The 25,524-nt window shown below is 45.9% G+C and overlaps 1 protein-coding gene across 4 annotated transcripts in view; it reads right to left on the reverse strand.

The window, feature by feature from the left end:
- The window catches only part of bnc2 (basonuclin 2), a 163,556-nt gene that overhangs the window by 95,423 nt on the left and 42,609 nt on the right, over nt 1-25,524 (reverse strand). For 2 of the 4 annotated variants that reach the window (XM_029118177.2, XM_029118181.2), the window contains exons 1-3: nt 6,859-7,315; nt 5,583-5,951; nt 1,900-1,968 (exon numbers count right to left, since the gene is read on the reverse strand). In XM_029118177.2, coding sequence (XP_028974010.2) covers nt 1,900-1,968; nt 5,583-5,951; nt 6,859-7,143 — 723 coding nt within the window. In that variant the 5' untranslated portion in view covers nt 7,144-7,315. Of the gene's footprint in view, nt 1-1,899; nt 1,969-5,582; nt 5,952-6,858; nt 7,316-25,524 lie in introns of those variants that run through there. The other 2 variants (XM_029118179.2, XM_029118178.2) reach the window with 2 other exon arrangements.

Raw genomic sequence — 25,524 nt, forward strand, 5'->3', positions numbered from 1 at the left:
GAAAGAAGCGGTAGGCGTTTCCCACATCCTCTTTCACCTCTCCTGTCCTTCAGCCAAGGACGGCCAAGAGACGCTTCAACTCTCACCCGCACACACATGGAGACAGAACCAGGACCAGCGCGGTACTGAAACAGAACCAGCTGACACACACTGAGACAAACAGAACCAGCGCGGTACTGAAACAGAACCAACTGTGTCACACACACACCGTTGCCACAACCACTAGAACAGGGGCGGCATCCATGTGAAGGGGAAAGGACAGACGTACACGCGGGCGTGAGGCCAGTCCAACAGACGGAGAAAGGCACAGCCGCGCACACCCCAGAAAACCCACCCTGGTGCGATTTCGGTGCCGGACGCGCCGGGGGGGGACGAAGGCACGTGCGTCAGGCCTCGGCAGTGAACAGCCCGGTGAAAATACGGCTAGCCCGCACACCGTAGTGCCCCCCCCCGCCGCGGGGAGAGGCAGCGCTAAACACCCAGAGAGAATGATGCCTCAGTCACCGACACAAACATATCAGGGCACGGAACAGCACGGCGGTTGACAACCGAAGAGGGATGGAGAAAAAAACACCTCTCGTGGCGAAATAACCGAACACAACCATGAACGCCGTGCACACACACACACACACACACAGAGCGCGTGGCAGCCGTAAGTGTATTTTGTATGTTAATAGGTGGATTAGGAGGCTCTCTGATCTACGCTTAAGAGGATGATATTAACTCAATTATTGACTCAATCTTGGATGGAGACGGTGCTATTGTGTTAATATCATGTTTGCCGTACCAATTGGGGGGACATTTTGCGGAGGTCTGCTCAGACCCGTGCAGCCTGGAGCAGGGTGTGTGGCACGGCCTACCCACAGAAAGGGGACAGAACTCAAATGAATGGGTCAAGCTGTGGGTGAAAGGCATATAATTAAAATGTGCTCGTGGAAAATAAGGTACATGTCGTAGCCACCGAAACGAGAGGAGTCAGGAGAGACTGTGTGCTCTCTAGAAAAAATAAAAAAATTAAAAAAAAGAGGTAGGTTGTGGAGAATATAGCTTATGTAATCAAGATGTTGGTTAATGACCTGGCTGTAAAGCAGTCCATCTAAGAGGTCGATGTATTGACCATACAGACAGACCGACAGGCAGCTAGACAGACAAGCAGACAGACAGGCAGAATAACAGACAGACAGTCAAGATGGTGTCTACCCTCTTGCTTATCCATGACTGCAGTCCACACTATTTTACTTTATTTACTCATCTGGCTCAATCATCTCAGCAAGAATATACATTTATAAAATGTGTCAGAAGCGTGTATCAGTGAGTTGTTTGATTCACTTTTGCATAGTGCCTTTTTTTTTCCCCCTCTACGTGTGTAGTTAATTTGTCTGGACTGCATGCATGCAAAGTAAACCCATTACAATGTCACAAGCGATTGTATCTTATACAAAAATATAACACAACAATGTAGAGATGCACAATCTTAGAAATGTAAATTATTTACAAGTGGTCCAGTAAAAAACTGGGTTATTCTAAAGACCATGCATTTTACATTTTTTTTTAATCTTACATTTACATTTAAAATAATATACATTGAACATTGTCTGAATTAGTTTAATGCTAGGAAATATTACAATAATAAACTATGTAGCTTATTATTATTATTACAACACTACATAATGTAATTATTATAATTATCATTTTCAGTAGCAGTATTATTGTTTTGTCTTAATGCTTGGATTATTAACATCACTATAAATCCAACGCTTTTTGTTTAAAAATGTTTCGGATACAGGGGTGTTCAACCCTCCTATTGACAATAGGGATCAAACAGCGCAGCATCTCAGGAGCTTTAAAAATATTAAGAGAAGAGAGTGGAAATAGGTCAAGCTATAGAAACGACAGTACCTCGTCCGCAAGGTCTCGGCCCATTGTCGACCTGTCGCACTTCAAAGGAAGCCGCGTAACAGCACCCGCCTTGCAAAAGAGAAGGGAAGAATTTAGAAGGGCGAGCTATTTAAGAGCAGAGAATTAAATTGAAAACATACCCTGGCGCCGTGAGGTGCTACCGGCAATACTCTATTTCTTTGCCATTTTACCGGGGTCTTCATCCGCCTGACCGGCTTAAGAAGACCCTCAGAAGAGGTACACACGGCCGCAACATTTTACAAGCCCTAAGTAATCCTTGAGTTGTTCCACACCCCTCAGCTTTTGAAGCGCACGGGGAAATAAAATGTCATGGCTTAATGTTGGTTTATTGAGGGGGAATTACTCGTGATGGACCAATTAGGGGCGCAGTGATATCACTTAACTGCGGGCTGTTTAACTTGCAAAGGTCGATATTAATAATATCCACGCGTGTACCCAGAACAAAGTACCCAATTACGACGTCAAAATATTATTACTCCGCGAAGCTTTGGAGGGTTCGAAAAGATAGTTGTTAACAGTCTTATTTATGGAGGGTTTACATGACCAAATATGACAAGAATTTCCCTGCAGATTTGTTTGACAATGAGCAGTACATTTCTAAAGATAAATAAAGCAGGTGCAATTAAATGACAGAGTCTGTTCTATTGATTTAAGTCGTATATATCATAGAAGGTCATGGTTATTATCAATCCTCTGTTATCATCAATAATCAAACATAAAAATAAAAAGCCAAGCAGTGGGCTAAAGAGAGGGATTGGAGAAGGCCTATTCCATCTAAGTAGGTTATATCGACATTGTCGTCGTTGTTATTTACTTAAATTATGAGACCTATAACTGTCGGAAATGAATGGAATATTTTGAGCATTAAAATGGTTGGCAAATGGGAATAATGAAAAAAAGAGAATTCCAAGATTAAATTAATGTTACTTAAGAAACGGTGAGCAAGATGACAGGCCTGCTCTACGTTTATTACTTTTTTACTGTGGTTTATTGCATGACGTTTCCATCCATAACTTCGATTTCGTATCTTATAGATACTTTAGACTGACTGAGAAAAGCATATATGATATCGAAGGAAATGTCTTTCTGTTCACTTCTAAATCTGTGCCCTGGTGCAAAAAGAAAAATGCCATAATAATAATTGGCTTGAATGTCCTAATTTTTAACGCTGTAAAAATGTTTTTGTCACCGTAAATAAACTTTTTTATGAGACCCAGATGTTGACATATTGTCACTTTGAGGTAGCTAATCCTATGAAAATACAAAACGCTAAATATACACAAAATAAAACAAATATCCAACCAGAGTATTATTTTCACAATTCATGTTATGATAATTTAGATATTTGTTTTGGTTCTCTTTAGATTACGTTCATGGGCAATAGGCCTATAACTGCACACGTTGTGCATATTTGGTTTGACACTCTGCATGACATTCTACAAATGAAAGTAAAGATGGAAAAAATTAAATGTATTTTTTTTCTCGGCAATGAAATCATTGCATGGTCCCAATTCACTTCCATAATTTGCAGTGAATGTATATGTTTAGTAGATATCCAGTTCGAGTTAAAGGGCGCTTGCTTCTCTGCAAAACCACAACCCACACCGGTGAACAACAAGCCCTCACCGCAACACAGAGACACACACACTGTTCCTGTTTTGCGTCTCAATCGATCACATTGAAATAATTTGCACCAACACCGATAAAACGCACCCATGCCTCATGTCACTTAGCTGATCTTTAAAGAGAGGAGGTTTTGAAACACGAGCCCCCATAACGCTCATTTCTCCGAATGCCCAAGGGCGCGCGCGGCTCGGCAAACACAAAGTCATTATCGGTTAGATTCCAATAAGGCAATCTGTCAAGCCGAGGCTTCTTTAGAGAATTTATGTCATGCCTACTAAACATGGGAAGATGCCTTCTAAGTGGTGCGAGGAAGGATAAATAACAACGAGTCCCACAGCTGATTACATAGAAACAACGGCGCGGATTTGTTAAAAGGGGATTGCGAACGTGCGTCCCAGCAGATCCCTGCTGCTGCTGGATAAACGCCGGGCCCATACACCTGCACGCAGAAGCCGCGTGAGGACGGATGAAAACCAAGCAGGGGCATTTTTTTTCAAAATGGTGTCGTTATTCTAATCAATCTGTCAATAGGTTTGCCGTAGTTTATTATAAATGTAGGCTACACAACGGAAAACATATGTCGAAAGTGAGATAGTGCATGCTGTGCAGATGTGCATGAAAAATGAACAGCCACTGACAATGTTCCACACAGACATCATACGTCTAAAGAAAGGTGAAATAAAGCGAAAGCTGTCAATAAATTCACTGAACAAGAGCCAAAAATGTCACACGTTTCGGTACAATAACGCACAGTTACGGAAAAATCCGCAATATGGTAAATCGATTATAACAAAGCATGGGCTAGTTCTTTTGAATTGCAAGACGCAATAGGTCACGCAAAAATATATTCTTCATATGGACAAAATCTGTGATAAAAATAGTAGCCACGACTGTAGGCCTACATCAAAAAAGAAGCACAAATAAGTTTTTTTTTATTCAAAAGTGCGGAGGCTCACGATTGGGCAAGGAGGTCTGCCTGCCACGGCCTTCGTGCGTAACAGCGTGTGCATGGTACCGAGACACCCAATATGATTAATTACAAATAAACTATCCCCCTTTTCCACCTCACTCCCTCCCTCCTCTTCATGTCCTTCTACTCGTTTACCTCAACGCACTTTAGCCTACATCACCAAGGAAACCACATAACGCCCTCACGCCCCCTCCCTTTAAAATATCTCGTCGATCTAGTTTTTATGCTTCTCAAAAATCCAAAGACATAAAACCCAAGACTATAAACAATAGCATAAGAGGCGAGAGATGTCGGAGGAAATGTAAACTTCCTTCAGTCATGGGTATCCGCTATCACTCCCAGGCTCTATATATTCACGGCTCCTCTCTCCGTCTCTAAGCCTTGTTCGAGGCTCCCTGATCGCACCACATGTAGTCAATTAAGCAAAATAAGCGAAATAATGCACGAGTTACATTCCTTTTTGTAAACTTTAAAATGATATACCTTTTGACTGAAATAATATGGAATGAAATAAAGGCCTGGCTAAATTTGATCCTTTTTGCAGGTAAAAGGAAAGAGCGCAGAATATCAGGTGCACATTTACTCACAATCCATCTTTCTCTTATACTCTCTCCCTCATGCATGCACATGCATCCTCACACACACACACACACACACACACACACACACACACACACACACACACACACACCAGACTAAAAAGGGATTACATGATTACTATTTTACAAAGTATTCTAAATAAATGCCAAGGCAAATGAAACAAAACAATTTGAGACAGAACATTTCTAAAACTAGTAAATGACCATGGGAATCAACACTAACACCTCCGTGAAAAACAAAAACATTACCACAACAATCTCTCACCCCCCACCCCACCTCCCCACACACACAAACTCACACGAACAGACACACACACACACACACACACACGAGCAGCACCAAGAATTTCCAAACAAACACACAGACTCACGCACAAATCCGAGATCACTGTTGGAAGTAAAAAAAAATAAAAAAAATAAAAGGGATGGATGGATGGATGGATGAGGGAGAGGAGATTGAGACTCACCTGCTGGGTCATTCTGAAGAGGAGGTTGGTCTGCTCAGTGCTCTGCTTTTGCCATGTCCCCATGAAGCCAGGCTCAGCACTAGGAGGTCTGGTGCTGAACTGCATGGAGCTCCCCTCGGCTACCTTAGCGCTGCGGCTAACGACGCTAACACCTATGGTAGCACCGGAGCCACCGGTACCGCTACTGCTGGGGATGGTGGCGAGGCTGGAGCCGCTGTCGTCGTTGTCGCCGGCGCCGTCGTCGCCGGTCGGGGTCTTGGCGGTACCTCTCGAGGTGGACTCTGGTGCCCTCTCGCTTTCTGGGTCTCTGGGCGCTTGGCTGCTGCTCTGAGCGTCACTGCCTCTCACATCCAACTGTGCCTCCTCGGACTAGAGAGAGAGGGAGGGAGGGAGGGAGGGAGGGAAGGAGGGAGGGAATGAAAAGTCAGTGAAGGTGGGGTCGGGCTGTCTTGTTTTTTTTTTTTTTTCTTCCCTTCTTCTCAAGCAGAGGGAGTAGTAAGGGGGAGTGTGAAAGGGTTTCTTGGCGGCCGGTCGCTGAGGAGTGTGTGAGCGTGTGTGTACGGAGTTAATTCTGAAGGAGAGAGCTGTGTATCTCCTTTCTTCTAGAGGGAGAGGGCAGGATGAGTAGAACGCCAAAGGTAAGAACGGAGTACAGGAGTGGGGGGTTGTGAATGAGGAGACGGAAACAATGTTGTGTAGGAGATGGGGTGTCTGGTTTTTTTGTCAGCGTTCCTTTTAACAATCAGACAGTCACTTTGTACAGGCTTCAGCTGAACACCTGAGCATACACAGGCATGCAAAACACGCAAAGCGCAACACACACACACAAACTTATATATAAACAGGAAGATCTGCATGTTAAACCAAAAATCACTTGCCAAACTAAGTTACCCAGGCATAACCTTGGCAATCCTATACACTCATTCAAAAGCCCAAACACACAATCAAAACTCACAGAAACACTTATAAACACACAAACTCACTGAATTTAAAAATACACAATACATGCATTGACACGCACACAAAGAAGAAAGAAAGCAGAAACAAAGAACCATATTTAAATTCTAAATCAAACAAAAACATTTGTACTCCTAAAATGAATTAGGAAAAAAAAACAAGTATATCTCTTAAACGCCTCAGACTACCACAAAATCCCTCATGGATAATATATTACTTTTTTTTAAGTGTGAAACATTCTAAATGTGATAAAACAAAAACAAAAAGTTTCAGTCACGTCGGTCTACCAAGAAAAACACAACAGAAGGACTCCTCTTACCATGAATTGTCTTCTTTTTTTTATCCCGACGTGAACATCAGGTGCTGAAGTGTGCCACCAGCTATCCACCCCTCCCTGTCCGCTGCCCCCTCTTTTACTCTCTCCTCCGCTCTCTAGCCCACACTCTCCCTGTGCCGGCGCTGCCTGTCCCCACTCTCCGTCCGTCTCTAAGTCCTCTGCGCTCCGCAGCAGCTTTGTGACTAGGTGGCTGCGTCTGAGAGTGTGTGAGCGTGTATGTGAGCGCATGTGAGAGGTGCCGGTGAGTGTGTGTGTGCCTGTGTGCATGTATGTGTGTAGTGTGTATGTGTGTGTGTGTCTGGACCAGCACAGCCTCAACTGAGCCAACTGCAGCAATCCTCTCTGAGACACTCAATGACATCGTGCTTACACTCCCACACACACACACACACACCACACACCCCTCCCCTCTCTACTGGGGGGAGCCGGGGAGCAAGAATGTGTGTGTGTGTGTGTGTGTGGGAGTGTAAGCGCGATGTCATTACTGTTTGTGCTGCGAGCGCCCGGCACATATCAGAGCATCCAGTTCTCCTATGGGACCTCTGCCGCTTACCGCGACACACACACACACACGCACACGCACACACACACACACAAAAACTCAAGCACACACTTTTGCTTTGTTAATACAAACAACACAATAAATTCAACTGTATGAAACAGTTTGTTTCTTTTTGATTTTCAATTTTTTTTTTATATATTAAGAAAAACTCTGATTTATCAGCGGGCTGACGCACAGTAATGTTTGTGAAAATGTCCAGAATGATGTTGTCACACACACAGACGTCAGAGCATCCTGACAAGTCGTGTGCCTTTGTCTGTTTTTTCCTTCTTTCTATAAGACTAATGGAACTATGGAGGCGTATGCACACACACACACACACACACACACCCCGTGTGGATGCTTTCAGATTTTAATTAAGAAAAAAATGAGGAAGAGGCTCCATTGTAGCCAAATTGGTCCCCAACGCAGCACAGACCCAGAAATGGATGGAGAGAGAGAGAGAGAAAGTGAGATAGAAAGAAACAGTAAGAGAAAGAGAGAGAAACAGAAAGAAAGAAAAAGAGAGAAAGCACTAGAACAATGTACAGACATTTCCACCCAGTATAATTCCTCCATCTTCCTCTCGTCTTTTATCAGCCCGTCATCATCAGAGACAAAATGACACACTGTGATCCGACCGTGGCGGCCAGGGAGATGTCACTGTGATCTTTCAGAAGCGAGGGAAAAAGAGAGAGAGAGTAAAGAAGAGAGAGGGAGGAATGGACTCCTTCCCTCCGCTGCATTAAAAGACTTCTGATGTATAAAGCCACTTCAGATTTTGTGGCAAATTGTAGGAGATGGCGGATGTCTGTCTGTTAAAAGCATCTGTACTGTGCTAATGACAGCTCTGGGGTAACCTTTACCACAGATTAGCATTGTAGCATTTACCTCCAATTGGTACAATGGAGAATTTAGGAGCAGCAGAACAGGAAGGGGAGAGATTATGTTTTTAGGGGAACTTAAAATGTGTACCTTTTATGTCTTCCACCTTCATGTGGCATATTGGGGTGCGTTTCTCTTTCGGTCTCTCTCCTCTTTCTCCCCCCCCCCCCGTCTCCCTTTCCCTCCCTCCCTCCCTCCCTCCCCCTTTCATCTTCTCATTTGTATTTGTATTTCCTTCTCTCTATTTCCCATACTCCCCCTCTTCATCTCCCTGTCTGCGTTGTCCTGACGCATAAAGGCATCAACTGAAGCCACAGAGGGAGTGGGTGTCCCTCCATGAGCGCGTCCTGCCCTGCTTTCAGCCAGCCCGTGAAAAGGTAATGGAAGTATGTACGGCTCTGGAGGGTCAGACTAATTATACTAAGTGACAATTCAATGGCCAACCCTCCTTTTATTCAGCTCTCAGTACATCTCCTGTTTGTCTTTCTGTGTCACACACACACACACACCATCTCTCTGGTTCTCTCTCCCACACAACCGCATACACATGCACCCCCCCCCCCCCCCCGCGCAAATGTGCTGGTCTCTTGGTTTTTCGAGTGGCACTCAGTGTTTCAAGTCAACCTGGTGGCTCAGCTCTGGACCTGAAACATTAATGGCTGTTTGTGGGAGGATGGAGAGACCTCTGCCAATACCCCCCCACCCCACTGCATCTCTCTCTCTCTCTCTTATAATGGCACTGGTCATGGAGAAAAAAGAGACAGGAGAAGTAGGAGGGCACGAGAAAAAAAAAAGAAAAGAAAGAAGAAAGAAAGGAGGAAAGAGAGAGGATAAAGGAGACAGAGGGTGTCAGACGGGTGGTAATAGACTCCTTTATTAAAACTATTATTCTGCAGGACTTGAGATTCCCCTCGGAGCGGGGGGCCATGTCCAAGCCCATATAATTAACTAGAGCCTCAGCTACGGATCAATTACCAGACAAGCAAGTGATAGCCAAATCAATGGAAGATCATCAGGCTCGTTATCAGTGTTGCAACTCATTAGAGGAAAAGTGAAGAGAGAGGGAGGGGGAGAGGGAGAGAGGGGGAGAGAGGGGGAGAGAGGGAGAGAGAGGGGGAGAGAGGGAGAGATGGGGAGAGAAGGGGAGAGAGAGGGGGAGAGAGGGAAAGAGAGGGGGAGAGGGGGAGAGGGGGAGGGAGAGAGAGAGACAGGTGGCACTGCAGTGGCTGTAGGGGGAAGTAGGGCTGTGTCGCGTACACGTACGCACGCACGTTGTATGAGTATGTGCATCTACTTTGTGTACGAGAGAGAGAGAAACACACGGGAGAAATGGAAAGTCAGAGAGAGAGACAGGGAGAGACAGGGAGAGACAGGGAGAGACAGGGAGAGACAGGGAAAGTCAGAGAGAGAGACAGAGAGAGACAGGGAGAAACAGGGAAAGTCAGAGAGAGACAGGGAGAAACAGGGAAAGTCAGAGAGAGACAGGGAGAAACAGGGAGAGAGTCAGATTGAGAAAAAGAGAGACAGACAGGGACGTCTTGTGATGTCTATGTAACAAGCTGTAGTTATTCCCGTCCGGCAGACAGACAGACGGGCATCGTGACAACATTCTCCCCGACTGTTCTCCGGCGGGTGACACGTGTCACCCCCCACCACCCCCCCCCCCCCCCACGGCGGGTGACACGTAACCTCGGGAGAACCACGAGGGGGAGGGGGTGTATGGGACCACACGTGGGGCTTATACGCGGGACTTATACAGACTGTATATACGCTCAGTCCCCCGCCTATTAACCCCCGACAAACAGAGGCTCAGCCGTTCAGTCAGTCAGTCTCACCGTGGTTCATTCAGCCACTTGGCGACAGGGGCCCCAACACGGAGGGTCCCAACACGGAGGGTCCCAACACGGAGGGTCCCAACACGGAGGGTCCCAATGAGCGACTCTAATTCAGCAGGATGTCCTACGTGCCGTATGAGTGACATGGTCCCCAAGCGCAATTTCCACATCAGTGAAGGTCATGGCTGGACAGGAAACGCTTCCCACCTTGACCTCTGACCTGTCCCAGATGGCGCCCGTTGCGCACGGCCCAGAGGGGGGCACTGTGTACCCCCCTCTGTTACATGGCCGCTATTGTTTAAATATGGGGATTAAATATTTTTGCGATATTAATACCCCCCCCCCCCCCATCCAAAGTAGTTGAATACAGAGTCACAGTTGGGTTTTTTAGTAGTGTCCATGCATTGCGATTCGATTGCTCAAACATATGGTCAAAGACAACATTGTGATGTGTAACTATGACAATACCTCCTTACCACTTCACCAGTCAATGTAAACCTCCCTCTCTCTTTATATCTCTCTCCGACTCAGTCTCCCCCTCTCTCCCCCTCTAACAGCTTTGTGTTTGTTTACCGAGGTCCAATAACTAATGGGCCAAATTGTCAGGGAAGCGGGACGAGACGAGACTGGAACCAGTCCTGTGGGTCACTCTCAAAATGAGGGGTGTTAACACAATCATTGCAGGGGCCAATTTCCCCAGGCTCTTAATATGGAGAGCTAAGTACAACACGCCACTCTATCCACTCTGACGGAGCGAGAAAACCAGCGCAAGTAAACAACGACGAGGGGGGTTGGGGGGGGGGGGTGTTGGGGGGGGCTCCAACAGTCACAATTATTAAATGGCCCTGTTTGCCGCCTTGTAATAATGCCATTTTCATTCTCTGCCAAAATGAAAGTCACGGCTGAAGCAAAACTAAATGAAATTGCCCTTTCAGCGGGGGGAAAAAAAAAGGGAGATGGAAGCAGGAGGGGCGCAAAGGGGAGGGGGGCGCTAAAATGGCGATACGTTAAGAGTAGCAGAAACAAATAATTAGCGGGGTTAGAGACAGGTCGTCCCACAGTGGTTCCAACAGCACTGGAACTCTTCCTGGAACAAAACTAGCTAGATGTCATTAAAAAAGAACTAGTCACACAAACACACAGAAATCTGGCCTCCCCATGCACCCATTTACTCCAGTTCCAACACCCTCACTAGTTAGCACAGGAAGAGTACAGTTGGAGCGATAAATCCAAAGACAGCATTGTAGCGAGCTCAACGGGCGTTGTTTTAAGTGAGTGTGTCGGAAACCCAGTAAACAGCGGCGGGACGGCCTAGAAAAACATGGTGGTGAGCCACGCTGGTGAGGCCGCGTCAAACCGAACCCGGCTTCTCGTTTTAACGACTGTCGGCTGTGGCAGGCAATGGCCTGATTCTCAGCGTATACACACACACGCTAACGCAAAGACCAAGAGAATATCTTGCGCTAACACTGATCTTGTGTGCCTCTTTTCGGGACAAGAGGCAGCATGTCAATCTGATTATGCGTGATAGATCTGTTACTGTTTGAGTGGCCAGATGTTACACACACAGACACACACACGCAAACACAGACACACACACACATACACACGGCTACAAGACATATGACCCTGGGAACAATCACCACTTGTAACACACAGAGAGAAAAAGAGGGTGAGAGAGACATGAAAGTATTGTGTATTGTGTCATAGATAGTGGCGGTCAGTGGCACTGATATACACATCTGCAGGATAAAAATAAGAAAATAGAAAGAAAAAGGAAGACATAAAGAAAGAGAAGTGGAAGGTGCAGGGCTGTAAACTCCTTGCGTACTATTGCTACGCTACGGTTGAAAGATTTCATGAACTTTCCAAAACACGGTCGCAATCCAGGTTGGAAGATTGCTGGAATCATGAATTGAATAATCAGGATTTATAATCTGAATAATTCTGGACACATTTATTTATGGAAGGCCTAGGAATAGTTAATATTTAAATACAAAACTGTGTATTTTAATACCAAACCATGTCCAATTAAAAATGTCAACGACTGACGGGCGATTTTGACAGAAAGATTCATTTTAGAGAAATTCTGCTAAGAGAAACCCCTTAAAGAAATGTCTTGTATGATTTTCATGCAGGATCCTGTGTGAAAAGTATATTGCGTAGTTCACTGTAGAAGAGATGAGAGGGGGAAACAAATGGGATTATGATCTCTATTGATCCAGAGCACCTCAAAACCTACACTCTCATTTTCACACACACGCACGCACGCACACGCGCACACACACACACACACACAAACACACACACCCGTGGCCCCTTGGCCCTGACCATGGCAGCCGTCAGCGGTTGAGAGCGTTCCAGTGACTGAATTACAGCTAATCCTGCCGCCCGCGGGCCCAGCCCTGGCCCTCACGGTCTTCCCACCCTCCCCCCCTTCACCCAACAATTAGCAGGCCTCACGTTAACACAACAGGCCCTCTGTCTCCCCCCCAGAGAGGAAGAACGGGTGGGAAGGCGGAGGGGGGGGGGGGGGGTGGATTGAGAGGAGGAGGAGGAGGAGGAGGGGAGGAAGTGGGGGAGGATGGGGGAGATTCATCCCACTGCTCTAGGGGCTGCTGTGCGACCAGATGTATAAGACTCCTCTCGTCTTCTTACCTGTTCCTTCGTCCTACCTGGGCAGCTCTCCTTCATCTCCTCCCTCCATATCTGCCCCCCCCCACCACCACTCCCCCTCTTTCAGTCTCACTGAGCCATGTCTTTCCCCCGGGCAGCCTGGTCCAGTCACAGGGCTGCCTGGTATCTCTCTACCTGCCAGCCTCCCTGACAGCCCCCTGTCCCCCTCCGGAGAGAACTGGACCGCCCATCCAGAACGCTGCCGTGGCAACCCTGGCAGCCTGCCCCCTCAACCCCCACCCACCTCCCCCAAGCCCTCCTAACCCCACATTTTCTGAAGGGGAATCGAATGGAGTCTCTCGCCCTCTCCCTCTCTTTCTCCCTGAACGAATGCCCCCACTAATATGCCTTTAACTCTAATAGCAAAGGACTTTCACCTCGCCTCGTATTGTCCACTGAGCGGAGGATGTCTGAGACAAAGACAACGCTCTGAGTTTGTCTCCCAGGTTAAGAACAGTTTCCAGCGCTCCCATATGTTGCAAAACAGAGAGACAGAAAGAGAGACAGAGAGAGAGGTATACAGCCATACAGACAGAGAGCAAGGCGGTCTGCGTAGCGTGGTCTTTAGTGTGTCACAATCTGACAAGCGATTGGGCAGTTTATTGGCTTACACTGCTGTCGTCAATTATCTGTCACGGACACAGGGACCAATCCACTCCATTACAAAAAAAGGGCACGGGGGAGGGGGACCCCTAAAGTCACAATGTTTTTTTCCTCATGGGCACTGACAAATAAGATTGGGAGTAGAGTTATCAGAGTCTGGACCAATGAACGAGCATTCATTCTGACCACCGTTTGCAAATGTGTGTATGTGTTTTCATGATTTTGCCAATGTGTGTATGTGTTTTCATGATTTTGCCAATGTGTGTATGTGTTTTCATGATTTTGCCAATGTGTGTATGTGTTTTCATGATTTTGCCAATGTGTGTATGTGTTTTCATGATTTACTTGAGGACTGAAAATCCACAAGGATATTACATTTTTTTTATATGTAATCGTATGGGGACATTTCACCAGTCCACACCAGGAAAACGGCAACAGATTTAGGCTAATGGGGAAAAAATTGTTACAAAAGGGATTAAAGGTTAGTAGATTAGATGGGTTAGGTTTATAGGTCATGGTTAGGTTCAGGGTTCGGGAGAATATAATTCTGAATGAGAATATTTTTTTTGTGTGTCCCCGCATGGGTAACAACACTGAAAATAGGTGGGCGTGTCACTGCGAGCGAATCCGAGAGGGTGTGAGTCATTGAGGCCTGCTGACTGCACGGTGAAGATCTGGTGAGGTCACGGGCCTGAGACTAGCCCGCCCCCACCCCCAATCGCATGTGCAGCAAAACATTTCCCATTTCTTTTTCAGATAACGGAGGATGTCCGTAACTGCTTCTCATATCAAAACAACGTGTTATGACCTCAGCAAAGCTGGTACGGGGTCCAAATCCCCAAAGATCTGCACACCATCTGAACATGTGGGTTCTGTTATCTGGTGGGGCACGTTTATGGCGCACGCAAGACATGGAAAACGACTACCAACTACGACGACTAATAAACAGAATCAAACGGAATTGATGTTAGGACTAAACCCACATACACCAATACAATTATTAACGTCTTATTCCCCCCCCCCCCCCCCCCCGCAAACGACAAGAGGCTTTGCACCAGTACAAAGCTTGTGGTTGCCCTCTCTTCCATCCTAATTGAAAACCATCCCGTGACGGGGGGCAAGAAATTGGCTTCACGGCCACGACGGAAGAATCGAAAGAGAGAGGGAAAAAAATATATATATTATTATTATTATTATTCCGCCATCGGGATTCAATTACAGTGAACATCAAGTCATATTGAAACACACTGAAGGATCGGCCCGGTGGAGAGCACTGGCATAAGGACTCACTGTTGAAAGCTCTCGCATTAAAACACACATTCTTACACCGAGCCAAGTTCCATTATTTGATTATTAAATACACAACCACGGGTCTGGCATGCAGTCGTTCTCCGGTTCTCTGCCCCTTAAAAGGCGTTTGATGCGGAACAAGAACCAATTATGCTGAGGAACAGTGACAGCACCCACCCCGAGGACAGAGGGGAGGTTCCGATGGACGGACCGTCCACATCTGTCAGGCAGGGACCAGCTGTGTTTGTTTGGATCCGTGTGACGCTTTGCATCCAGTCGATACCTGACCGATGACAACATGACTAATGGCTGATGATAGAGAGGAAGCAGAGCTGGATTTTGGAGCGAGATCACATCGGATCTCTAGATGTCTACATAGCTAGGTGACGTCTACATAGCCAGGTGACCGAAACTGAACACTAGGGGCAGTGGTGAGCGCCACTACATTTAAATAGCCAGACACTTCGCTAATAGTAACGACTTTGTCTCCGAAGATTGAGGGCTCAAGTGGATAGATTTTGAATATGTGCTGCAACACCTTAGGGGATGCATATTATGAGCTGTCCCTTTCAAGTTAGTTTGTTTTAAGCCCTAGTCTTAACCCGTACTTTAACCTCTGTCAATGAGTACCTAACCTTAACCCGTACTTTAACCTCTGTCAATGAGTACCTAACCTTAACCCGTCCTTTAACCTCTGTCAATGAGTACCTAACCTTAACCCGTCCTTTAACCTCTGTCAATGAGTACCTAACCTTAACCCGTCCTTTAACCACTGTCAATGAGTACCTAACCTTAACCCGTCCTTTAACCTCTGTCAATGAGTCCCTAACCTTAACCCATCCTTTAACCTCTGTCAATGAGTACCTAACCTTAACCCGTACTTTAACCTCTGTCAATGAGTACCTAACCTTAACCCGTCCTTTAACCTCTGTCAATGAGTACCTAACCTTAACCCGTCCTTTAACCTCTGTCAATGAGTACCTAACCTTAATACTTTCATTCATCCCTCCCTCTCTTTCTCCTCTGTCCCCACTCTTCATCTCCTCCTCTGCTACCACGTCGCCTCCCCGCCGGCCCGCGGAGAGGGAGCGAGGGACAGCGGAGGAACGGAAGGGAGAGAGGGACGATGACGAGGAGCCTGAATTATTAAGGGACACTTTCAGTGGGCCTGACACACACGAGACGGCCCAGCCATGCATCCTGGGTAAACCCATTAGAGCGCTTAGCCCCCTGAATGCACCCGACATCTCGACCTAGCGCTAACTCGCGTCAAAGTCGTCAAATTGAAGAGCCCGGGGCTCTTAACATTTTCTTTTTTTGAAGACGGCGGTCGGAGGACGTCGGCGGTGTGGTGCAGGAGGGTCGGGGGAGGGTTTTGACCGTGAGTGGCCCTGTCATCCAGCCCAATAAATAAGTCAATACGGGGGAGGAGGACTGGCTGAGCTGCTAGGCCACGGAGATGACAGGCACTGTGGAGAGGGATGGTGCGTGGGGTGAAAATGACGAGGTACGGCCTGTGCCAAGCTGGAGCTCCGGGGGGGGGGGCCCTCGCTCGGCTCCATCTCCATGGCTAGGGTGTGCCGAGCTGGGGTTTCACTCACTTAAGGTCCTCGTGGCCTTGATTTCCTCCAGACCGGGCCGGAGCACACGGAGCGCCAGGCTTTAATTCGTCTGACAGGGAAGTGAGGCCGTTGGGCCATTTGGCCACCATGTTCGGCCCGAGTCCCACAGGGGACGGCTCCTCAGACCGGCGCATCTACATGCATGCGGTTGCCATTGTCAACCGTGTTTCTGGGCCGTCTCTCCGAGCGCTCACAGTGTTTCCAGGGATTCTGGTTCCGGGTAGGGTTCATGTGAGACTGTATGTCTGCGACTTGTGTTAAACCGGATTTTGCTTGTTTGTGCCCGTAGCTGTGTTGGCGCCTGTGTGTATCATTACGTGTGTGTGTGTGTGGCTTTGAAAGTTCTGTCTCATTTGACACTTGGCCTGACACTTGTAAACAGAGCGTGGATCATACACAGTAAGGGCTCACTCCATGAAATACAGTGTGTGTTTGTGTGTGTGCGCGCGTGTGCGCGCACACACATCTGTCTGTCCATGCGTGAGTCAGTGCTTGGGTGTGTGTGTGTGTGTGTGTGTGTGCGCGTGCTGTGGAAAGGCTTGCTAATTGCAGTGGAGAATTCTCTAATTAACACAAAGCAGGGTCTCCCGGGTGTTCATGGGCACAGAGAGTATGTCACGCGTTTACATCTCCCCAACCTGTGTGATTCATGGACCTAATCAAGGCCTTTTAAGCTCTGCCATGCTTACGCTTGTTGTGTATCTGTGGGAGAGACACACTTTTCTGGGAAAGAGACTTTTGAGGTCTTCGGTCTGGCTAACAATTCGAGAACCGCCTAAAACAAGCCTTGGAATGTCGTTAAAGATAATATTTGGTATGTAAATGGCCAATAATGAAATGCTAGCTGAGGGTAATCTCTTCGTTTAGGTAAGTCTCTGCTAAAGGCTAAACAAAATGGCCGCCTTTTGTTGTTGTTTTGTAGGTGAATGAAGTGTATACGGTGGGGGGGAGACCGAAGGCGCCACAAGAGAGACGAGACGTGCCAATCTCTCCCTTCTTTCTTTCTCTCGCTCTCCCTCTTCCTTGGTTTCCATCTCTCCCTATTCATCCCTTGTCCACTTTCTCTTCTCTTTCACGCTCTGCCGTTTTCTCCCCACACATCCCCACCTAGACTCACTCCTTCGCTCTTGTCTTTCCCCTCTCTTAAAAAAATAACTTTTCCCTTTCTTTATCACTCGTGCCAATTTGGACAGGCCCCAGTCGGAGACAGATTACACCAAATCACATATCAAACATAATCAATCTTCAACCCCTGGAAGGCATCACCCTCTCAATGAATAATTACCGCAATCCAGTTAAGAGCTGCCACTGCCAGATTTTTGCCACCGCTGTTTTTTTTAACGGCAGCTCGGCCCAGGGTTTAACTTTGAAGGAAAAACATCCCAAAGTTTTACGCCGCGCTGCGTGTACCGTCTACGTGCGTGTACCGTATTTGTGAGGGAGGTGCGGTACAGAGGGATAAGGAGGGGAGCAAAGACGGCAACAAAAGAAAAGAGGTAAAAGACCGCCAGGGAGCGACGGGGGGGGGGGGCAGGAACACGTCCAGAACACTGACTGTTGGTGGGTGACGGCCATTTTGTGATCTCCTTCCTGAGGTGACTGGATTCAGACGGGGCAGGGGGTTAACGGGAACGGCCAGCCTAAATGGGAGTCCGTCTGTGGCCTCCACCGTCCGCAACGTCGATGGCCACGGAGGACTCAGTGAGCACTCATTGTCAGGCATTTAAAAAATTGGCATAGACACACACATATTTATAGACACACACACACACACACACACTTTTGAGTGAACGAAGCAGATTAAAAGAGAGATAACAAGGGCGGCCGGACAAAAGAAGCGAAGGAGCAGATGGAGAGATAAATGAGGGTAGAAACGCACTAGGACAAATAAGGAGAGAAAGGAGAGAGCGAGAGAGTGAAAGGAGAAAACGGTGATGAATGGGGCAGAGCCTTGTTATCAGCAGTAAGAACTCCAACTAGTCAGTCGGTGTGTGTGTGTGTGTGTGTGTTTCAGAGAGGACAGGGGTCTTTTATCTGGAGAGGGCTGTGAGAGTGATGGAGACCTGAAGGCAGATTGGAGTACAGTAGAGAGGGGGCAGAGACAGAGGGAGGGAGGGAGGGAGGGAAACAGAGAGACCAGAGAGACAGAGAAAGAGAGAGATCTCACTTCTGGGGAAAACACTAAACAAACAGCACAGAGCTAGCGATCCTTTTCAGCCCTATAATAATGGACAAGAACTTACAATTAGCTATTAAAGATTAACATAAGCCATTAGAGTCTCCAGTCAAATGAAAATAACTACAGAACAACAGCCAGGGCTGTTTAACTTCCAAAAGCCCTGGGATCCTTGCAGGGGGTTAGGCAACATGGGCTCCACGTACCAGGAGAAATAAGGCCCAAACCCATCGGCCCCAGTCAGGAGGTTAAAACTGTGTCCTCACTGGATCTTCCAGCAGGACAATGATCTAAAGCACTGGTCTAAATCCACAAGAAAATGGTTCAATGAGCAATGAATCAAGCTTTTGCTATTGGCCATCCCTTTCCACTAACCTAAATCCCATTGGTAGCCTGTTGAGGTGAGCGGGCCCAGAGAGCCCATAAGGGAGATCCAATGACTCTGAAGGATCTGGAGAGTTTCTGTATACAGGAATGGTCTCAAATCACCTCCTATGAGTTCTCCCATCTCCTCACATTGAGTTATCGAACACGACTCAAAGGTGTTATCTGGAGGCCGGTGGATGCACAAAGTAGTAAATACTAGGGTGCCAATAAATGTTGAGTAAAAGAATTTTCACTGTATTAAAGATTAAATTCACCATTTTTTTTATTGAGAAGAAGATCAAGCTGACAGGCGAAGATTACATTTATTCAAAGCCTTTTTTGTTAATTTACCTACATATTTCCTGTACGAATTTCTTTATTCAATGTATTCTAAATACATTCAGAAATCATTGTTATCTGATGAAAACCTTGTAACGAAATGTTTGGAATGATATTGAGAATAAACACATTTTCCTTACTCTAGGGCAGATTTTTATATTTTTGTTGTATTGAGTGTAGCTTCTGAAGTTTGACAATTGCCTGGGAAACTATTGCATTCTTTCAATTTTCTGAAAAGTACCCGTTTGCAGATTAGTTCCAACAACAGGGAGACAAATTAATGAAAATACCTTTGAATGCATAAGAATACATGAATTAGCAAGTGCTCACTATTTCTGATCATTCTAGAACGCATGCTAAATGTTATACGTTCGGAAGTCCACTTATCAGCCAATAACTCACAGACCGGGAGAAACACCCAACTGAGGCTCTGCATGCCAAATTCTGCAAACACACGAGATGCACTTCAGTCTCACCAAGGTCGCTAGGGTGACGACTTGTGGTAGTTTAGGTGCCTGCGAGCTCATTCATAGTTGTTTGCCAGGGAGTGGCTTCACCACCAGAATATGTGAGCAGGCATAATCGTTTTGGTTGATAGAGCAGTGTAAAAAAAAAAAAAAAAAAAAACAGAATAGCTTGTGCACTGCAGGAATCTTTTACTCTCCCGCACCTGCTTTGGATTTGTTGCAATAATAGCGATAGCCAATGGGATCACAGAACTAGGACAGGGGCAAATTAGAATAAAAATAAAATAATTGCTAGTTAAATGTTACCTCGCAGAATCACACCACTGTGAATTACCCAAAATTAAGAAAAGCTGTGAATGTGAGTCTTCAAGAACAGCCTCACTACTGAAAGATTACACCACAGGCAAACCTGTCTCTCGAGGGCAGACAGGCTCTGTGCACAATGCCCGCAAAATGAAGCCGAAACAGAGCTACACTTCCTCACCTCCTGCCAAATGTGTGACCACACTAGAGACACGCACTTCCCTCAGATCATACAGACCCACAAAGAATTTAACAAATCAAATGTTGATGAACTCGTGCTTAAACTCTGTTAGGCAAAATACTGCAATGTGCAACCACAGAGTAACCCACTGCCCAGAGAAAAGTCCAACCAGTGAAGCACAAACAACACTGTAAACATATCGTGTTTATTGTTTCTTTGCCATTCATCCCTCAACTATCTGCACATTGCCATTGTACATAGCTAATAATATAAAAGTGTCTTTCCTTTTCAAACGTGTGTGTGTGTCAGTTTACTTTTTTGTGTGTGAATTTATCCTTTTGTATTTCACTTTTAAATTGTTTAATTTGCTTGGTGAATGTAACTTTTCGCTATACTAAAGAAGCATAATGTAATTAAATTCAAAGAGAGACCGAGAGTGTGCGACTCAACAGATATTCAACAGAGTACATAAAGGCTTAAAAACTCCCAAATTCAAAATAGAACATTTTGAGTGTGGTATGTGATTGATCAATAATTATAGGAACATTTTCTGCAGCATAATGAATACACGCAAAAAGATCTACAGTATTTCAAGTCCATGATAAAGCATAACCCAGCTGAAAAAGTGTACACACTATACACCCTTCAAAAAACATCTGTCTGTCTTGTTGACTTCCTTAAGCTCATCAGAAGTGGAATAAAAAATATTCATAAACATTATTAAAACAACAGTTATACACTGTGTTAAAATTTACCAAAAAATAATATCTTCCATACATTGGCAAGGGTGACCCATAGCAGCAACTTGAGACCTACACTTTTTAATATTTATTTCATTATTTTTCAATCAGTTGGAGGAATTATACAAATTACAGCTACCTTGGTCTTGGCATCAGTACACCAGAGTGGTTGAATGTCGCCATCAAAACGTAGAGCAAGCAATGTCAGCAGAACTACTCAACAATGAATACAGACAAACGTTCCGCACCTAACAAATTATCACTTCAATTATTTGCCTTCATTATCTAGCCAATGCTTCTGTATAGTGGTTTAATATGGGGCCCACTGGAAGACCCAAAACACACAGAAATGAATAAAACACCCCCATAAATACATCCAAAACATCCTAAATGTCACTAACCGTGCATTCTTGGCAAACCTGGGAAGACTTCCTTTTCTGCAGCCCACAGAATGAGGCTACAAAAATTCCGGGTCTGTCTCACCCCTCGCCCAATCAGAGAACGTCTCATACAAAGACAGAGGAAGGGCCCTTGACAAAACGGGCCCGAAGACACGAGATTGACCTTACTGCCAACAAACTGTCCCCAAGGGCAACATGTACATCTGGCAGTGACGAGCAAGTCCACATACATGGACAACTGGCACAGTGAGGTTGAAGGTCAGAGAAAATTGGACAAGCTCTCTAACATATTAGCTTTCGCTTAAGTTGGAAACCATATATTCCATATATTTTACGAGTAATCAACATTAGACACCACATATTAAATACTCTAGCTTCTAAGCTACCTGCTGCCCTAAATGTGTATAAAATGTATGTGCATATATGTGCAAAATAAAATACACACACACACACGTGTATTTTTTTTTTTCTTGTATTCATGGATCTACAATTCTTGTCGTTTCTAGCTGATGTTTAAAGGAAATTTCTATTTGTCACACATTGCCTTGGCAACAATGACTAGTCATTTATGCCATTCAATTATATTGCATTAGAGAGAGTGTGTGTGTGTGTGTGTGTGTGTGTGTGTGGGAGAAACTGCTTTGAGCTCTGCCGTTGAGTGAGAAGGGGAGAGGGAAAGGGAGCGAGGGAGGGGAGAGGAGAGACACTGCAGGGCAGTATCGAGCGGAGGAGTGTCATTTAAAAAGTGCCAGCCTCAGCACCGATCATTAGAGCGCTGTGACAAAATGGCCAGTCAGACGCCAAGAAGGCCCACCATGATCGACAGGAAGTGGAACAGACAACAGATGGAATGTGGAACCACGGTATTCTAACGCTGATGAGCAACTACAATGATAAATAATCTGAAAGGAATGAGAAAATGACTTCCCAAAGGAACGCTATTACATTTCACCTTCAGACGAAACAATATTTAAGTTATGCGATGGAAGCCTTTTCTTCTATTAAAAGAGTAGGTACTTAAAAAATAAAATAACAGCGCTATCCATAAAACCACAAGTCATTGATGGCTTTTACCACAAATAACTGTATGATTTTAGAGGGGAATAAAGTACTTTGGGAGTGGGAGGATTGAGAGATTGAGACCAGACATAACCAAAAAATTACTAAAGCCCTGAAATTCCTCAGCCAGCAAAACCACCGGTGAAGGCTAAACAATCACTGAGTGAGAATGTTGGCTTAGACGAGGACACAGCCACATCACGCCCCTCGAAACCTGGCTGCACAAACCAATCATTGACTTAGACTGGGTCAAAGCACCAATCAGAGATTTAGCCTGAGTCGAAACACCAATCAGAAGTCAATCAATCAATCCTATTGACTGTATAAAGCCCTTTTTACAGAAGTTGCGATGCCCAGCCTGAAACCACAAAGACAGAGCCAAAAACTCCCTAGAAGGATCGAAACTTAGGAAGAAACCTAGAGAGGAGCCAGAATCTGATGGGTGGGCATTGACAGCAGGAATGAACAGGCAGATACTAGATCAGAAACACAACCAGTTGGACTTTTGATAAGGATGGCTATGAATGAAGTGTGTCTTTAAATCTAAACTTGGTGCTAAACACATAATACTCAAGTACGACATAATACCAGTGTCGTGCTAAACACAAATCATATCTTTTGATAGCATCATCTGATAGCAATAAATGTTTGAATTTCATACACAACATACACCTGTGTCCCAGCTGACCAAGTTACATAGTTTGGATGATTTCTGATTCCAGATTAATGGCAAACGGGCTTTATACAGCTAAAGCAAATATTGATACTGCTCTATCCACTAAATAGCTGGTTATGTAAAATAGCCCAATTACCCAGTATTTATCTGCCCGAAAGAAAATCTGAATTTACAGTTCAACTTTTCCCACAGATCTGTTTTTACACCTAATGCCAAAGAATGGTTTGCCGGGGACAGTGTGGTCCTCTCAGAAGCGCCCGGAATTCACAAACAGAAAGAGCAAATCAAGGTTACTGCCACGCGGGCCAGGCACTGGCCCAAACGACAAGGGCAACACAATCTGGGGTCCTTCTGCTGACACAGGCTCCCGCTAAAACCCACAGGAGGGGAATGTGTGACCCGGTCACGAGTCATGTCTTTGCGTAGGAACACAAATGAACAGTACAAGTGTTGTGTGTTTCGAAGAGGTTTTTACGTGTCAAGGGTGTGTGTGTGTGTGTGTGTGTGTGTGCGATACACATCTGTGTGATTGTGTAAGTGTGAGTGTGTCTTTTAGCCATGTGTCAACTCTGGCTGTCATCACTCGGCACTTCTTTGTGTTCAGAAACTGGGCCTAGGCACACCCAAACCTACTCGTAGGCTCTTCCAAGTCTTCTCCCACAGAAAATACATTAGCAAAGCCTAAATACTTTCGGCACCGGCTGCCAACGTAGTTTGGGTTTCTTTGGATCATCTGGTGATTGAGTAGAGAGGGATGCTGATGACTATTTAGGATGACATTGTAATAGGACCTCGAACAATATCGACCAAGTCGTGTACATTCACTGAAAAAAACAGAGTAGGATTATGCCACACACACACACACACCTCTCTGTTAAGCCTCTTCAGAACTGCATGATATGGGGACCTCCCAAAAATGCCTTCATTTCCGCATGCTAACAGTGCCCACTGAGTGCCTGAAGGGGCTACAGAACTGGAGCAGGCAATGACCTCCAAATTTACCGTGCATGCACGTATTCACACGCAGGTGTGCGCACACACACACACACACACACACACAGACAGACACACACAGACACACACAAACACACACACCGGGAGTAGCCTAATTAGCGCTGGTATTTTCAGGGCTTGTTTGCTTAAATTGGAAATGTGTGATAGGAATTAAAATATCTGGTATTTGTTCCCTGTAAAAGGGTTCACCTTGCCCCACTGTCAGGGCTCATAGGGAAGTAATTTAGCAGCGAAGAGGGGGAGTAAGAGAGACAGGAAGAGAGAAGGACAGAGAGAGGGGGAGACAGAGAGGGACATAGAGAGAGAGAGACAGAAAGAGGGAGGGACAGAGGGAGAGTGTGCAGGAAGAGGGAGGGAGCCACAGAGAAAGTAGCATTCCTCTTGGCCCAGAGAGTGAGGCAGTGTGTGTGTCTTAGGGCCCTCGTTGCCAGTAATTGTTTCCATACAAGACCGGACCGACACACACACACACACACACACACACACACACACAGGCACTCACACACTCACACCCCTGCACACATGGTCCACCAGAGATATGCATATAACCCTGTAACCAAACAGCCCTGTGTTCTTCAACACGTCACCTGTACACAGTTATATGAAGGTAAGATGAGGATAGGATGGTTCGAGCATGGGGACAGGATGGTTAAATCGAAGAAGTCTCTCACCCTGATTCATGCTTTCATCTGTACAAACCTACATGAACAACAATTAGCCTAATGGCTAAAAACATGTAGATCTAACAGTTTTATGGGGACAGAATGGTCATATGGGGACAGGATGGTCATATGGGGACAGGATGGTCATATGGGGACAGAATGGTCATATGGGGACAGAATGGTCATATGGGGACAGGATGGTCATATGGGGACAGGATGGCCATATGATGCTTTTTGCATGGGGATATGATGGTTTGGATGGGGATAGGATGGCTTGGATGAGGATAGGATGGCTTGGATGAGGATAGGATGGCTTGGATGAGGATAGGATGGCTTGGATGAGGATAGGATGGCTTGGATGAGGATATAATGGCTTGAATGGGGATATGATGGCTTGGATGGGGATATGATGGCTTGGATGGGGATAGAATGTTTTGGATGGGGATAGGATGTTTTGGATGGGGATAGGATGTTTTGGATGGGGATAGGATGGTTTGGATGGCTTGGATGGGGATATGATGGCTTGGATGGGGATAGGATGGTTTGGATGGGGATAGGATGGTAAACCTCAGCCTGGTCTCCCCATTATGGACCTGTCAGAAGGACCTCTCCATAGAGTCCACAGCTGCATGAGTCCATGACTGGAGGTCTGTAATAAAGAGACCATTGTGGGACAGTGTATATGAAGCCAGTGGGTGATCACATGGATCTAAGTGGTGCTGGTCCACCGTGCCTCGGCCCAAGACCAGCAGGACCACACATGGCCTTCCCTCTACACTAACACACACACACAGCTGCTCCAACCATACACA

This window comes from Esox lucius, chromosome 25, assembly GCF_011004845.1.
Source record: "Esox lucius isolate fEsoLuc1 chromosome 25, fEsoLuc1.pri, whole genome shotgun sequence".
Classification (NCBI taxonomy): Eukaryota; Metazoa; Chordata; class Actinopteri; order Esociformes; family Esocidae; genus Esox; species Esox lucius.